The sequence below is a fragment of the Poeciliopsis prolifica genome, unplaced genomic scaffold (assembly GCF_027474105.1).
Source record: "Poeciliopsis prolifica strain line A6 unplaced genomic scaffold, Auburn_PproV2 SCAFFOLD024, whole genome shotgun sequence".
Taxonomy (NCBI): domain Eukaryota; kingdom Metazoa; phylum Chordata; class Actinopteri; order Cyprinodontiformes; family Poeciliidae; genus Poeciliopsis; species Poeciliopsis prolifica.
Genome location: NW_026562399.1, coordinates 3,374,000 through 3,387,141, shown reverse-complemented (window position 1 = coordinate 3,387,141; position 13,142 = coordinate 3,374,000). Strand labels below are relative to the sequence as shown.

Sequence of the window (13,142 nt, the reverse complement as noted above, 5' to 3'; positions counted from 1 at the left end):
AGTCATCAGAAAAAATTTTTGCAAAAATCCAAGTAATTCTCAAATTTGTGTCTTTTATTTTGACCAAACTATGCATTCTATAATAGCAAGTAAAAACGATAAAAGTGCTATTAAAAAGCAGTCTGGATAAAATGTTGATGTTCCAACAGATCACTGAAAAAATTTTTGGAAGAAAATTCCAATATCTGGTACTTCCACCTCTGTCCAGGCAGAAAAAAAACCTGCTTGAAAGTTGTTGTTAATTAAGTACATTTTATGTTCCTCTTCCATATGACCGCCAAGTTCTTATCAGTGAGCGCCACCAGGTACTGAAGTTCTGGGTCCATTGCCACACTGTTGATAGAGGGGCCCTCAATCTGGCTCAGGCCTTTCCTCTCTAGGGTCGGCCATTCTAGAACCTGGAGAAACAAGAAAATGCATTGGAGCAAATGGAATATCTTAAAATGAGATTTATTCCTCACATTATTTGTTCTTTTGAAATAAATTAAAATGTTAAAATTGTCTGATTTCAAATATTTGCATTTTCTTAGATATGTTTGAAATTCAATGACTGAGTCCATTAATACCAACATGTGCATCTTAATTTAGAATACCATCAAAGCTTCATTTTTTTTACTCATTAAGAAAATGAAGCTTAATATAAACAGACCAGTGCCACAAAGAGTGATGTGTTTATTTCTTTTACTTTTAAATACAGCTCATGAAAATTCATGTCTACTTTAAGTAGTCAGACGTTTATATTCATGGTCATTTTGACAGAGTTAGCAATACTCAACAGCCATAAAACTGACAACATGAACAAAATTTTGTCTTTTCCAAAAAAAATCACTTCCTGAAGCACAAACCGTATGAAGGTGTGAAGTAACAAATTTGACTCATTGAGGGTGTCAACATGACTGAAGCTTCAGCATTAGCTTATGCTTACACAACATTAGCATTAGCAGAATTAAAATTTATGATTGGGGCTTTAGGGTTAGCACAACTAACTTTTTAGTTAGCGGTGCCAACCCCTCTCGGTGTAAAACTGAGTGGAAGGAAAAAGTTTAGTAGAAAACAGTGCAAAAGGGAAAGCTGCAGTAAAGCTCGCTTAAGAGGTCAGGGGCAGATTCACAATGTTTGGAGTGCGGCCAAAGATAAACACTGGTTAAACCTGTTAATTCTCATTTCAGATCAGGAGAAAAAGAACTGGACTTTTGCTCAGTGGTCCAAAGTCCTGTTTTCAGATGACAGTGAAATTTGTATTTCATGAACATCCCAGTAAAACCACAGACTGACCTCCTCCATGCTAAGCCACATTGTTTCAGCGATTCTTGCAACAGGAGCCCAGACCAAACATTGACTGCATATACTGTAAAATAACTGGAAAAACTGTTCAGTGGATCCATTTTTGATAACAAAAACGGACCTACTGAACAGTTATTAATCAGATTTTTCAGGTGATAGGTTGTAGTCTGAGCAACCCAAAATGTGAATAAGCATCTGTTTTTGCACATAACATTATGCAGTCAACAGATGCATGCAGATGGTTTGTTTACACCCTTCCACCATCTGGCTCCAGTTCAGCCCAGCCACCATCTTCTCAGATTTCTGCCACTAGCTTGCATGGCATATCGTTACTTTAAGCACCAACTGTTCAACCCTAAGCAATGTTTATCTTCCTGACTCTTCTACTGTAGTCTATCAAGGTAGACAGAGAGAGAAAGACAGACAAAATGGAGCAGAAATGAAATACCTCAGTGGGTGGAATGGTTTTCCCTATCTGACCGCTGTTCTTCTGGAGGTTGGTGATGTGATAAGTCCATATTCGTCCCTTGTCGTCCCCGCAAACTACGTAGGACTGTCCTGAAGACGACACATGCAGGAAGTTAGTGCTTCTGCTACAAACAAACAGCTGGAAACATTCAGCAGCCAGCCCCAAACATCCAGCCAACCGAATAAATCAGGAATGTCAAACTCCTCGAGGGCTGATGTTCTCTAATTGTACATGACAGAAAGTTCTACAGATTCTATAGTATCCTGCTAATGATTGCATTATGTGACATTGGACCTGAAAGGCTGGAAACACCTGAGATGTAGTTTCTGAAGAGGATTAAATAATTTACAGTTACACATTAAAAACAATCCAACTGGATAGAAAACAAACTGATCAAGACACTAGATGGCAAAGAGAGAGCAGTACCGCTTTATTCAGCAGTACACTTTAACATAGTTATTATGTTAAAATTCAATTTTTGGACAAAAACAAATGTATGGATGGCTATAATCTTTAAGAAAAAGCCTGAGGCCAATAGAACCATTATCTTCAGCCTTTGTTTTATTCTCCAAATCTAAACTCTAATCAGATTCTGGAGTTTTCCAGTCGATAGAAACCCGGGAGCGTCTAGACCGGACATCCGACCAGATCCAGCAGAACTCACCTGGGCAGGTGTTCAGAGACAGGTAGGGAACATCGGTGACGGCCCACTGCAGCTCAGCCAAAACCACGGCGCACACCGACCCGGTCCTCTTGTCTGGCCGCTGACTCCTGGTGCCGCTCCAGCTCCACAGGTAAATGGATGAGTGGGTGTGGCTCTTAGAGGCTGGTGTAGCGCCCCCCACAGGCAGCAAAAAGAAACAAGAGAAGTTTGTGTTTTAAACTCAGAACCTCAAACCATCAGGATAAAATTGAACAATAAACACAATTAAACCATTTGTAGTTGTGTAAGAATTAATTACTTACACCTTACAGCACCATCATGTGGTCTTTAATCAGAACTACATCTGATAATGAAGAAATCTAACTTACCCACTACATCATCAGTGAGAAAACTCAACCCGTCGATAGTGTGGTAGTTGTGTTGTTTGTCCTCCATCTTATAAACGGGGAAAGTTATTTCCATTTTGTTTGCCCTAAAAAGAAAAAAACAACAATAATCAGTGCTGGCTGGTGGTCATGGAGCTTTCCAAAGTGTTTCCTGATTAATCCGAGAACCTCTAAAGTTCCTTCACCTCTTCGTGGTGCTGTTGGCTCCCAGCTGTGTGTTGTAGCAGAGCAGGCCGTCCTCGCAGGCCGTCAGAAGGTGTGTGTCTGGGGAGGCTGGGGGCAGGCAGATGTGCAGAGGCGTGGTGCCAACCTCCAACTTCAGCAACTGACTGCAGGGAGTTCAAGAAAAAACCTTAAAAACATCTGGACTGGTTTGGATTTTTCAATAGTTTAAATACAGTTCAAATCATTTTATTTATTAAGTGAAATGAACTCTTATCATCCAAGTGTTTTCAAACAGTCGCCCTGAGAAGAATGAACCTCCAGTAGCAGTTAGACCTCCAACGAATTTAATGAGGCCTCTGACTGAAGATTGTTGCTATATGACGGTCTGGGACGATATTCCACAGCAACTTGTCCTGGATGACACCATCCTGGATGACTGCTAATCCACCTCATTTGCTCTTGCAGTTCTTCTTTAAATCTCTGTATGTGCTGTACATTTAGGCAGATGTTAGAGTAGGGAAAATGATGCTTTTCCCATCCTCATGGATGACAAAGGATCTCTAATCTGTGGATCTAGAAAAATTTGCTACAATCTACCAAGATTTCATCAGTAGCTGTGTTTCTGTCCAAATGTGATGTGGATTTTGAGCAAAAAAAAAAAAAAAGGAAAATGTGAATTTGTTTCCATCTTCAGTTTCAGATGGATTCAAACAGGCCACACAAAATTCCTTCAAATGTTAAAGGCTGTGGATGGCTGTGAACTGGCATACACCGCAGAAAGATGGAGACTCCTTGCCTCTGTGTGCTGGAGGTTTTGTGCCTTTGGTAAGGTACAGACCCATCAGTGGATGGGAGTTTTGGTTACGTCAGAGCTTAATCCGCAAATGTGTTTCCATCTCGTCTTTACTGCATTAACTCTTGTTTTGGAACAGCCTAAAATCACATCAAACGAGCGTGAAAACTTTTTTTTGTGATATCGGGGAAGTTATTCCAAATTTTACCATGACCATCAAATTTTTCAAATGCGTTATTTCAAAAATGCGCATAAAAACTGATGGAAACACTGTCACAGCTATGTTTCAAGGAGGGAAGGATAATTTGAGTTGATTTTCTTGCCATTCTGCGTTTTTGGTCTAGGTTTGGTGGCAAACTGCAGACAGGAAATCTTTCTTCTTGCCAGTCTGCCATAAAAAGCCAACATGCATAAAAAATGCATGACTAAGAGTTACCGTGTTGACAGATGTGGATCAAATGCCTGATTTTCCGTTTCCTTTTTCAACACTGCTTTATGTTGACCCGTCACATAAAATCCTGATGAAATGTGAGAAAGTTCTAGAGAAATGATTTTGGGATAAAAGTACTTCATTCAGTCAAACTTACACAACTTTGAAGTTGAAATGCTTGTCCACTCCTCCAATATCCCACATGATTATTTTCTTGTCGTAGGAGCCGCCTATAAGAAAACACAAGCTGAAGTTGGTAGAAGACAAAAGTAAATAAAGAGAACTAAACTGAATGAGGCAGGGCTGTTGACAGCAGAGATGTGGGTAAAATGTACAAAGATCTGTAGGGTGAGGCAAGAAATAACATTTCTATAAAAATCTGATAAACTCATGGGAAAAATAAAGTCACGTTCAAATCTTTGCAAAATGAAGAAGATAACTAAACAAGGCAAGAATGTTTTAAAACATTGGTGTTAAAATTTTTTAAACTAATGGTGGCCCACAAAATTCATGAAATTAAAAATGAAAAAAATATTTTTTTTGTGATGCTTGTTTTTTTTTTTTCTCTTTTGATTGTACCCGCTCAACAATAAACATTTTTAAATAAAATCAGAATATCAAAAAAGATCCAAAAATAAGAAGGGGCTTCAGACTGCTGTCTTAATAGAAGAAAAACAGACAATTTCCCATTTTTTGGGAAAATTCTTGACTGGTGGTGAGGGGCCAAACAAAATAATTTCAAGAGCCACAAAACGGCCCCCATGAAACACTTCAGACACCCTTGATTGAAAATCTAATTTTTATTTATTCTATTCAAGTTTATTTAACCAAGGGTTAGTTAAACCTTTTCTCCTGCTGAATTTATTTAACTTAAAAATAAGATTGGAGGTGAAAAAAATTGCCCTCTTTTGGTTCGAGATGACATGCAGTCAGTAGAAACTCACTGAAGAGAAAGTTTCCCCGCCGGTGGTTGAAGCGGAGCACCGACAGCGACTTCCGGCTGGCCCTGAACTCGCCGTACGCCATGTTGTACCTGGGTTGGATCAGCTTGATGAGTCCTCTCTTTCCGCCGGCGGCGAGGACACTGCAGGGCTGAGACGGAGCGCTGCCACCTCTGGACATCAACACAGTGGTCCAGGCCAGGGAGAAGAACTCCTGTTGTCAGGAGCAACAAGCGTGGAGATAATTCACAATTTTTTAAATTAAACTTCTTATTTTTTAATCAGTTTAGAGTTGGACAAATACATCAGTAACAATATTTATCGCAATAGATACATAATCAGTATCAATATATAATATGTCTCATATTCAATCATTTCACTGAACTCCAATCCAGAACCCACACAGGACTGTGGGGATGTAGACAGAGGAAAGGATTTAGCCGCTCAACCTCTCCTGGCCACCTAAGTGAGCAACAGCCTGCAGGAAACAAGCAGTTTCAAGTTCCTCTCATCTTTAGTTACCTAGTAACAACCTGTTGAGTAACTTGCGCAGCAGCAGTTTAAGGTTTTGCCACTGTGCCTCATAACTGCTTAAAAAACTAAACAATAGAGTGAAATAAAAACTCTGGATAAAACAGAAAAGTTTGGCAGTATTTCAGATATTTAAAACTAATTAATAATTATCAATATTGGCAAATAAGAAAGACTAATACTGTGGTACATTTTCAGCCATATTCTCCAGCCCTGATGAGGGTAATATTGCTACAGACTTAATTTTCTTACAATGGAAAACGTTACTTATTCGTCTATTTACAACCAGACTTTTATAAGTAGAATCATGTATATCCATAGCCGCAGCAAATTTCTTTTAACGCAGTTAAATTTAGTAAGAGCTTTGAAAGAAACCATTTCAAAACTGCTGATTTTAAAAATAACTGGTTGCTCAACCAAGTCCTAAAGAATTTGAAAACGGCATTTTTTAATACAACAAATGTTCAAAATGTTATTTTTCCTTTGGATATTTTTTGATCTACAATGAACAAAATCAATTTTCTACAAAAAAAAAATGTGAAGAAATTTTGACTTGACAATTTTGGCCCATGTGACAAAAGGTGTGGACACCCCTGCTATAAATAAAAACGTACCTCTCCTGAAACTTTGTACTTCTTCATCACCTTTCCTGTTTCACAGTCGATCACACAGACTGAGTCTCCTCCACATGTCGCCACCATTCGGCTTCCTGCTATCAAAGTAGGAAAAGTGAATTCAGTTGCTCCATTTTTAATATTTGAATCTCTGATACCCAATTTTATCTTGAAACATATCAGGGAAAAAGAAGAGGGGGTACCACTGGACTCTGACTGTGGCTGGAAGGCGCAGGCCCACAGCTGGGTGGAGAAGTCGTCTGAACTGTCCTGTTTACTGTGGCACTGCAGAGCATGGAGCGGCTTCAGACAGACCGGCTGCAGGCAGAGAAAAGAGCAGAAGTCAGAATGAAGGAAACAAAAAATAAACAACTTCAAGCTGCAAATAAACTTTAGCTTTGTAATAAAATGAACATCAACAGGTTAACTATCTTTGCATTCAGCACCAAGATGTCACTCTGACCACACTGACCCCTAGTGAGGGATATGGTGGTGGCAGCATTAAAATATGGGGATGTCTATCTTCAGCAGGGACTGGGAAGCTGGTCAGTTTATGAAAAAACCTACCTTTGCTTTGCTGCAAGACTTTATGATGGGCAGCACATGAGCATGTCTGTGTAGCTGTGCAGCCTTTGCTTCCTTTCTGCTCAGCTTTTCTTTCTGCTCCACCACTTTGACCTGTTTGTCCTTGGCGCTCCTCCTGGGCGTCTCTGCCATTTTGGGGGTTGAGGGAACCGGGTTGGGCTTCTGGGGACTCATCCTGCTCTGGGTGCCTGTCAGTGGTTTGAGGCGGAGGCTGGATTTGCGAGGACTGCTTTCAGCAGGTGATTCCGGGAGGTCGGCACGCAGCTTTTTGCGGGGTGTCAGATTGAAGGAGGAGTCTGCTGCTGCGTCCACCTGTTTCCTCTTAGGGGTTTCAGATGTATCCTGAGGTAAACAAACCCAGCATGAAGTTTGAAACACAGCATAAAGCAGCTAGATCTGATAAAGAATGAGTATTAACGCAGTTCTTACCGTGTTGTCCTTATTCTCAGTTTGGGCTTTATCATCTAAGTCCCCCTTCGGTTCCACCAGAGAGCGTAGATACTCCTTAGCCAGAATCTCCACCTACAGATCGCAACATGTGGTAAAATGACCATCATGGCTGCAGAAAGTGTTTACCTTTCAGTACTTACCCTCCATTTGGTGAAATCAGTCACAGAACTGGGGCCGAATTTAACTTGCTTACAAGCAGCGCTCACAAAGTTCTTTTTGAGGGAAGACAGCTTCTCAGCAGAGATGGGATCCGGGAGACTGAAGCTCCTCTCCCAAACAGCAATCATCTAAAAAGAGTCAAAAGCAACACAGTGCAAAAGGAACCAGACTGCAGACACACATGGGCACAATGATTACCGCTGTAGGCCAGTTGTTAGCTTTTCTCCATTAGCAACAGTTCATTTCTACTCAACGCCACACAGTTTGGTTTGTTTATGGAAGAATTTTACTGCCAAAAGTTAAGAGCTTTCATTTATAATTAATATCTTTGCACTTAAAACTTCTGCTCTTTTTTTAGATCTTTGTTTTCATGTGCACAAACTTTTTCTCTGGACCGATAATAGCTGTTTAAGATGACATCGGCAGATATGTAGTCATTTTGCAATTACACCAATTTCTCTGGTGCTTTTGAGTTTTAACAAAATATGTTTGTTCCCAATTTAAGGTTAGGGACGATCTGTTGTCTGAAATTATTTTACATGAAGCTGCTTGGCACATATGTCCCTTTATGTACAATTATTGTTTTCTTCTTGTAACTCTGTCGTTTTCTTCTCATTATTATTTGAATTATTCATACTTCCCCAGGCTAATTTTCTGTTATGTAAACGCTTTTGCGTCTTGTTGTTGTTCGTTGATAGGAATAGTTTTAGAAAAATTACAATACAGCTTAGACTTTGATCAGTCACCATTGTGAGTTTTTAAAAATGACAAGTTTGATTTTTGCTCTTGTGGAAGTCCAGTTAGAAAACCACTAAATTGGAAAAAAAAAAAGATTACTCTTTCATAAACAACTCATTACTTCCTGACAATTGTAACAATAAGATAGTTATTTTGCTTTTTTTAAATTTACATAGGGCTTAATTGGTTGTGGTAGATTTCTTCGTCTACTAAATAAAATCATCATAATTTAAACAAAGAAGAAATATGTTTCATTTATGTCAATGAATATTTTCCTTCATTAATGCCTCTTTTTCATACCCTGGTCCTCAGGTTGTCGCTGTAAACGTATCTCAAATGGTTGGCAGTGGCAGTGACATCCTTGCTGTTGTAAATCCGCAGGTTGGGCAGCAACACAAACAGCTTGTAATTATCACTCACCTAAAACAAAAGAGTAAGCAAAATTAAAACAAAGCTGACCAACTTTACACACGACAAAGTCACATTTTATTCCTTTAAAATCTAATTTCTAATTGTTTATTTGTAGTTTCCTTCAGCAGCGTAAGCGTTAATTAAAATGTAAATTAGGGATGCACAACGTGTCTTGAATGAATATCAGTATCGGCCATTTCAACATGATATTAACAACCAATGTTTTCATGTGCAACTGCTGAGCTGAATGGAAAACATCTGCAAGAAGCTAAAAGTTAATTCTGCGAATATTTGCTCTGTCAGTGTGCAAAACAATACATCAAAGAAGTAACTGGTAGTATTTCACTAAGTGTGCCTTTCTGTTACATTACAGAACCAAAGAAAATCTTTTGAACATGACAGAAAGCTCACAGTGATATAAAGGTTGCCGTCCATCTTGAGCTCTTCCAGGGCCGTGAGGGACTTCAAGGTGGTGACGTCCTCCATCTGGTTATCGCTCAAGTCCAGGTACCGGAGAGCAGGCAGCTCCAAACACTTAGGGAACTCTTGTAGCATGTTTCCAGACAGATCCCAACGTTCCAGCGACCTCAGGCGTGACAGCAGCTTCACAGGAAGGTCCTCAAGCTCCAGCGCCATCTTAGACAGACTGAAAAAAATCTGCTACGTTTAAATTTGTGTTTCCACAGTGACATAGACACAGTCCGTTTTACTTTATTTGACTAGAGTCACATCCTGTATTCCTTCAACATGTACATGCAACCGACGCGTAGAGTTTAGTAGAGTCCAGAAGTGGACCCAAAACAAAGCCTTGGGGTAGCCCACGTGTAGCAGCTTATTCATACACTGAAGTCTCTGATAGAAAGGGAAAACGCTCCACAGCTACAGTTTTGAAGGAACATTAAAGCTGCTAAAATGAGGGAATAACAATCAGCATGTTGCTCTTTAGGCTCCTCTGTTCCTCCATGATTGTTTCATCCTCTTTTACTGACAATACTGTTCCCATGTTTCTAACTGTGCTGCACTCAGAGGGTACAATAGGCAGGTTTGCAAGTCAATGAATAACATGAGATTCTTTTGAGTGTAGCTTCACTTTGTGTCTAAACATCTAGATAAAGCAAGAGCACAGCAATTAATATAAGAACATGCAAACATTTAAAATGTTACCCACTTCAGAGTTTTGATCTGTTCCAAGTTGTTGGTTTTTGGAGACCCTTTCTCCAAAAGAAGCTTCTCTGTAATTTTCTCCATGGTTAATCTGCAGGAACAGTTAGATTTTAGCAATAAAAATCTAACTGGCTTTAAATAGTAAAGCCAGTTAAAGAATTGGCTTTAAATAGTATCTGCTTCAAGATTTCTATTTGTATAAATAGGTTAGTCTATAGTTAAAGAGATTGTGTGTATAGATACAAACAATGGACAAATAGAGCTTTAATGTTTCACCGAAGATTCCAGGATTAAATAGTAATATTAGACTTTCATCAACATTGCGCTACCTGTGAGATGAATACAGAGAACAGCAGAAAAGTACAATGGTTAAATTTAATAGCCTGGTTGGTAAGTATTTTACAAATACCAATTTTAACCGCATTGGAATCGCAAACTGCGAAGTTTCTTTTCTAATTTAACATTAATAACAACCAAAAAACATGTAGCTATGCTTCATGCTGCTGTCTTTTATAAAGAAATTCCAGGATAACAAATGTCTTCATAATTTCCAAAAGTTTATAGATTAATTTACTTTCAAGAACTCACCCAGCTTCTGTTACACTCCACACCACAACGGGAACTGAGCTTCCCGGGGAAATTGTGTCTACATCCGGTGGGCGTGGCTTGAACCAAGAACTCGCGTGATGTATTTTTTTCCCTGTATATTCACGACAAAACTTAATTTCAGTAAATGCGTGACCGAGGTAAATACAACGTAAAATGTCCTATTTCTGCTTCTTGTTGAAAAAATAAATAAATAAAAATGTATTTGTTATTCATATTGACCACCAACATTTCAAAGTTTTCTCGTTCAAAATAGAATAGCAAAATATCACGTGATCCAAAATTCTACTAATGATTGAGTTCCTAATAATTATTAATTAGATTAATTAATTTAATAATTACATTTTCAATATATAAAATGTGTGTCCTTTTACTCTTAATTTAAAAAAATGCATTTCCCCTTTTATCTAAACTCTTAATGTAAAATTGATTTAAGTCAACACCTTGAACATGAGAATTAATTATATTTATTTATATCTTAAATTTCTTAACCTCTTAAAGTCACAGAAAAAAATATTTCTTTTAATTATTCTTCTAAATTTCTTGCGAAGGGTGAATTTAATTTAATTTAATTTAATTTAATTTAATTTAATTTAATTTAATTTAATTTAATTTAATTTAATTTAATTTAATTTAATCATTTTAGCTCTTGAAATGTTACAATTTCAATAGGGGGCGCGCCTTCTGTTTCTCTCTGCCGCGTGAGTTCCAAATAAAAGAAGAAGAAGAAGGACCAGCACCATGATGGCGCCCGATATCAACAATGATGGTGTTTCTTCGTGCGGCTGTAAAGGCATCCGACGATGTCTCATTTGTGAAAAGTTCAAAGGGAAAACTCAGACAGAGACAATGGAGCTGGAGGTACAAAAATATTAACCATAGTTTACCTTATTCTAATAACTACACAATATTGACAACGAGTTACGGAAGCCTTCTCAGGACATAGCATCATTAATCAAAAATGTTTATTGTACTAAAACGTTTGCATAGTCTCTTTGTTATGTTACTAATGTGCCGCATGTCTCACTTTCTGAATACAAACAAAATGTTGCCAGTAGATTTAATTAAATCAAGACTCATGATTAGTTAAAACAAACTCGACAATCTCCATTTGCATGATTGATGAGTTGCTCTCTCTTTCTACCAGTCTGACAACAGTCTTCAATGTGGCGCTTTCTGAAGGACAGTTTTGTTTAGAGACTTCCTAATTTATTGAGTCGTTTCTGTTTTTTTGTATATTTGTTTTGGATATTTAAAATCTCTTCAGGTTCCGATGTTAAATGTTCGTTAGAAATGAAAGTTCTTTTGTTATAACACATTTTTATTTATGTGTTATTGCTGGACAATAACACATTTTGTCCAACAAAATTTTTTTTCCCTGTATATTTCCCTGTATATTTGTCCAACAAAATGTGTTATTGTGACAAGTCTAGTAGAAACTTTCAAGTTTTTAACTATGTCTTTGAAGTTTTTGTTACAAAGTAATATTCACTTTCTAAACTCTGCTGAGACTGACATGATCGTTATATAAACTATCTTGTAGTAATAAATGTGTACTTAATAGTGGACGGGGATGTGTGCATCCTAACTTTTGCATTCACTGGCAGAAATGCTCATGTAACTACATTGAATTAATTTAAAACCGACAAATGAAAAAAAAGATTTAAAAGTCATCCTGTTGGTAAAGTGAGGAAAGGCAGCAGCTTTAAATGTATTGTTTTGTGTTTTTGGGAAGAAGACTGTGCACCATTTTCTCTATGATGCTGAAACAAAACTCGCTGTCTGCAAAGATGGAGAAGGTGCATCTTTTCCTTTTCCCGGTGTCTTCTTGTGGGAGAACTTCATATCTGAGGAAGAGGAGAAGGAGCTGATCTGCTCCATGGACCAGGATGTTTGGAATCCGTCACAGTCTGGTCGAAGGAAACAGGTTATACTCCACTTTTCCTATCCCCAAATCCATGAACCACTGTTGATTTGAAGCCAATCAAACTGTTGTTTGATTGCAGGACTATGGTCCAAAGGTGAACTTCAAGAAAAAGAAAGTGCGTCTGGCAGACTTCAAAGGGCTCCCGGCTTTGAGCCAGAAACTGGTGCTGCGAATGCAACAGGACCCAAACCTGCAGGGCTTCCAACCAGTGGAGCAGTGCAACCTGGACTACCACCCTCAGCGAGGCTCCGCCATTGATCCGCACCTCGACGACTCTTGGCTGTGGGGGGAAAGGCTTGTCACAGTCAACATGCTCTCAGAGACCGTGCTCACCATGTCTCTGGAAGAGGACCTGCCAGAGCGCGGGCTGGTGGGGGTGATCCGCGTGGCCGTACGGCTTCCCAGGAGGTGTTTGGTGGTGCTGTATGGGGAGGCAAGGCACAGATGGAAACATGCCATTCACAGAGAGGACATTCAGGAGCGCAGAGTCTGCAGCACCTACAGAGAGCTGTCTGCAGAGTTCCTGCCTGCAGGGCGGCAGGCGGACCTGGGAGCCAAGCTGCTCAATATGGCTTTGACATTCAGAGGAACTCCTGTATAAACTCATCAGACATCTTAACTGTCCTTGACTGAAGTGAATGCTTGTAGTGTTTTTCACAACCATTTACCAAAACAAGGCAAAACAGCTCTAATATGCCAAAGACTTGTGAAGCAGTGTTTTATGTTTTTTTTTCTAATTTAAACTTTCACAACGGTTTATCCCAATCTTTGTGTCTGTATTCTGAAAATAAAGTACTTTCTTTCTGTTTGTTGTTTATGAAGACG

The 13,142-nt window shown here is 38.8% G+C and overlaps 2 protein-coding genes across 5 annotated transcripts; one reads left to right on the top strand and one right to left on the bottom strand.

Moving 5' to 3' along the window:
* Positions 1-33: 33 nt before the first annotated feature.
* On the bottom strand, positions 34-10,440 carry lrwd1 (leucine-rich repeats and WD repeat domain containing 1). Of its 2 annotated transcripts, none has more exons than XM_055046703.1 (16): positions 10,373-10,440; positions 9,789-9,875; positions 9,032-9,266; positions 8,510-8,629; positions 7,453-7,599; positions 7,292-7,384; positions 6,845-7,204; positions 6,481-6,595; positions 6,278-6,375; positions 5,136-5,346; positions 4,349-4,421; positions 2,989-3,132; positions 2,786-2,889; positions 2,418-2,579; positions 1,733-1,842; positions 34-398 (listed from the first exon to the last, which is right to left on the bottom strand). In XM_055046703.1, the coding sequence occupies exons 2-16, from the start codon at positions 9,866-9,868 to the stop codon at positions 243-245; spliced, it is 2,208 nt and encodes a 735-aa protein (XP_054902678.1). In that variant the 5' UTR covers positions 9,869-9,875; positions 10,373-10,440; the 3' UTR covers positions 34-242. The 2 variants fall into 2 exon arrangements, with proteins under 2 accessions (XP_054902678.1, XP_054902679.1); XM_055046704.1 differs by having other exon boundaries at positions 6,278-6,372.
* A 686-nt stretch (positions 10,441-11,126) lies between these two features.
* Positions 11,127-13,125, top strand: alkbh4 (alkB homolog 4, lysine demthylase). 3 transcript variants are annotated; one of them, XM_055046737.1, is made up of 3 exons: positions 11,127-11,251; positions 12,129-12,317; positions 12,397-13,125. In XM_055046737.1, the coding sequence occupies exons 1-3, from the start codon at positions 11,132-11,134 to the stop codon at positions 12,916-12,918; spliced, it is 831 nt and encodes a 276-aa protein (XP_054902712.1). In that variant the 5' UTR covers positions 11,127-11,131; the 3' UTR covers positions 12,919-13,125. The 3 variants fall into 3 exon arrangements, with proteins under 3 accessions (XP_054902712.1, XP_054902711.1, XP_054902713.1); XM_055046736.1 differs by having other exon boundaries at positions 12,126-12,317; XM_055046738.1 differs by having other exon boundaries at positions 11,151-11,251; positions 12,181-12,317.
* Positions 13,126-13,142: the final 17 nt, after the last annotated feature.

Excerpts from the sequence above, each read along its gene's own strand:
- lrwd1 (XM_055046703.1), bottom strand. The coding sequence starts at position 9,868 with ATGGAGAAAATTACAGAGAAGCTTCTTTTGGAGAAAGGGTCTCCAAAA. Across the intron at positions 4,422-5,135 it reads GCGGGGAAACTTTCTCTTCA|GCGGCTCCTACGACAAGAAA; the intron begins GTGAGTTTCTAC and ends GTTTTCTTATAG. Across the intron at positions 2,580-2,785 it reads TCTCACTGATGATGTAGTGG|CCTCTAAGAGCCACACCCAC; the intron begins GTAAGTTAGATT and ends GCGCTACACCAG.
- alkbh4 (XM_055046736.1), top strand. The coding sequence starts at position 11,132 with ATGATGGCGCCCGATATCAACAATGATGGTGTTTCTTCGTGCGGCTGT. Across the intron at positions 11,252-12,125 it reads CAGAGACAATGGAGCTGGAG|AAGACTGTGCACCATTTTCT; the intron begins GTACAAAAATAT and ends GTTTTTGGGAAG. Across the intron at positions 12,318-12,396 it reads AGTCTGGTCGAAGGAAACAG|GACTATGGTCCAAAGGTGAA; the intron begins GTTATACTCCAC and ends GTTTGATTGCAG.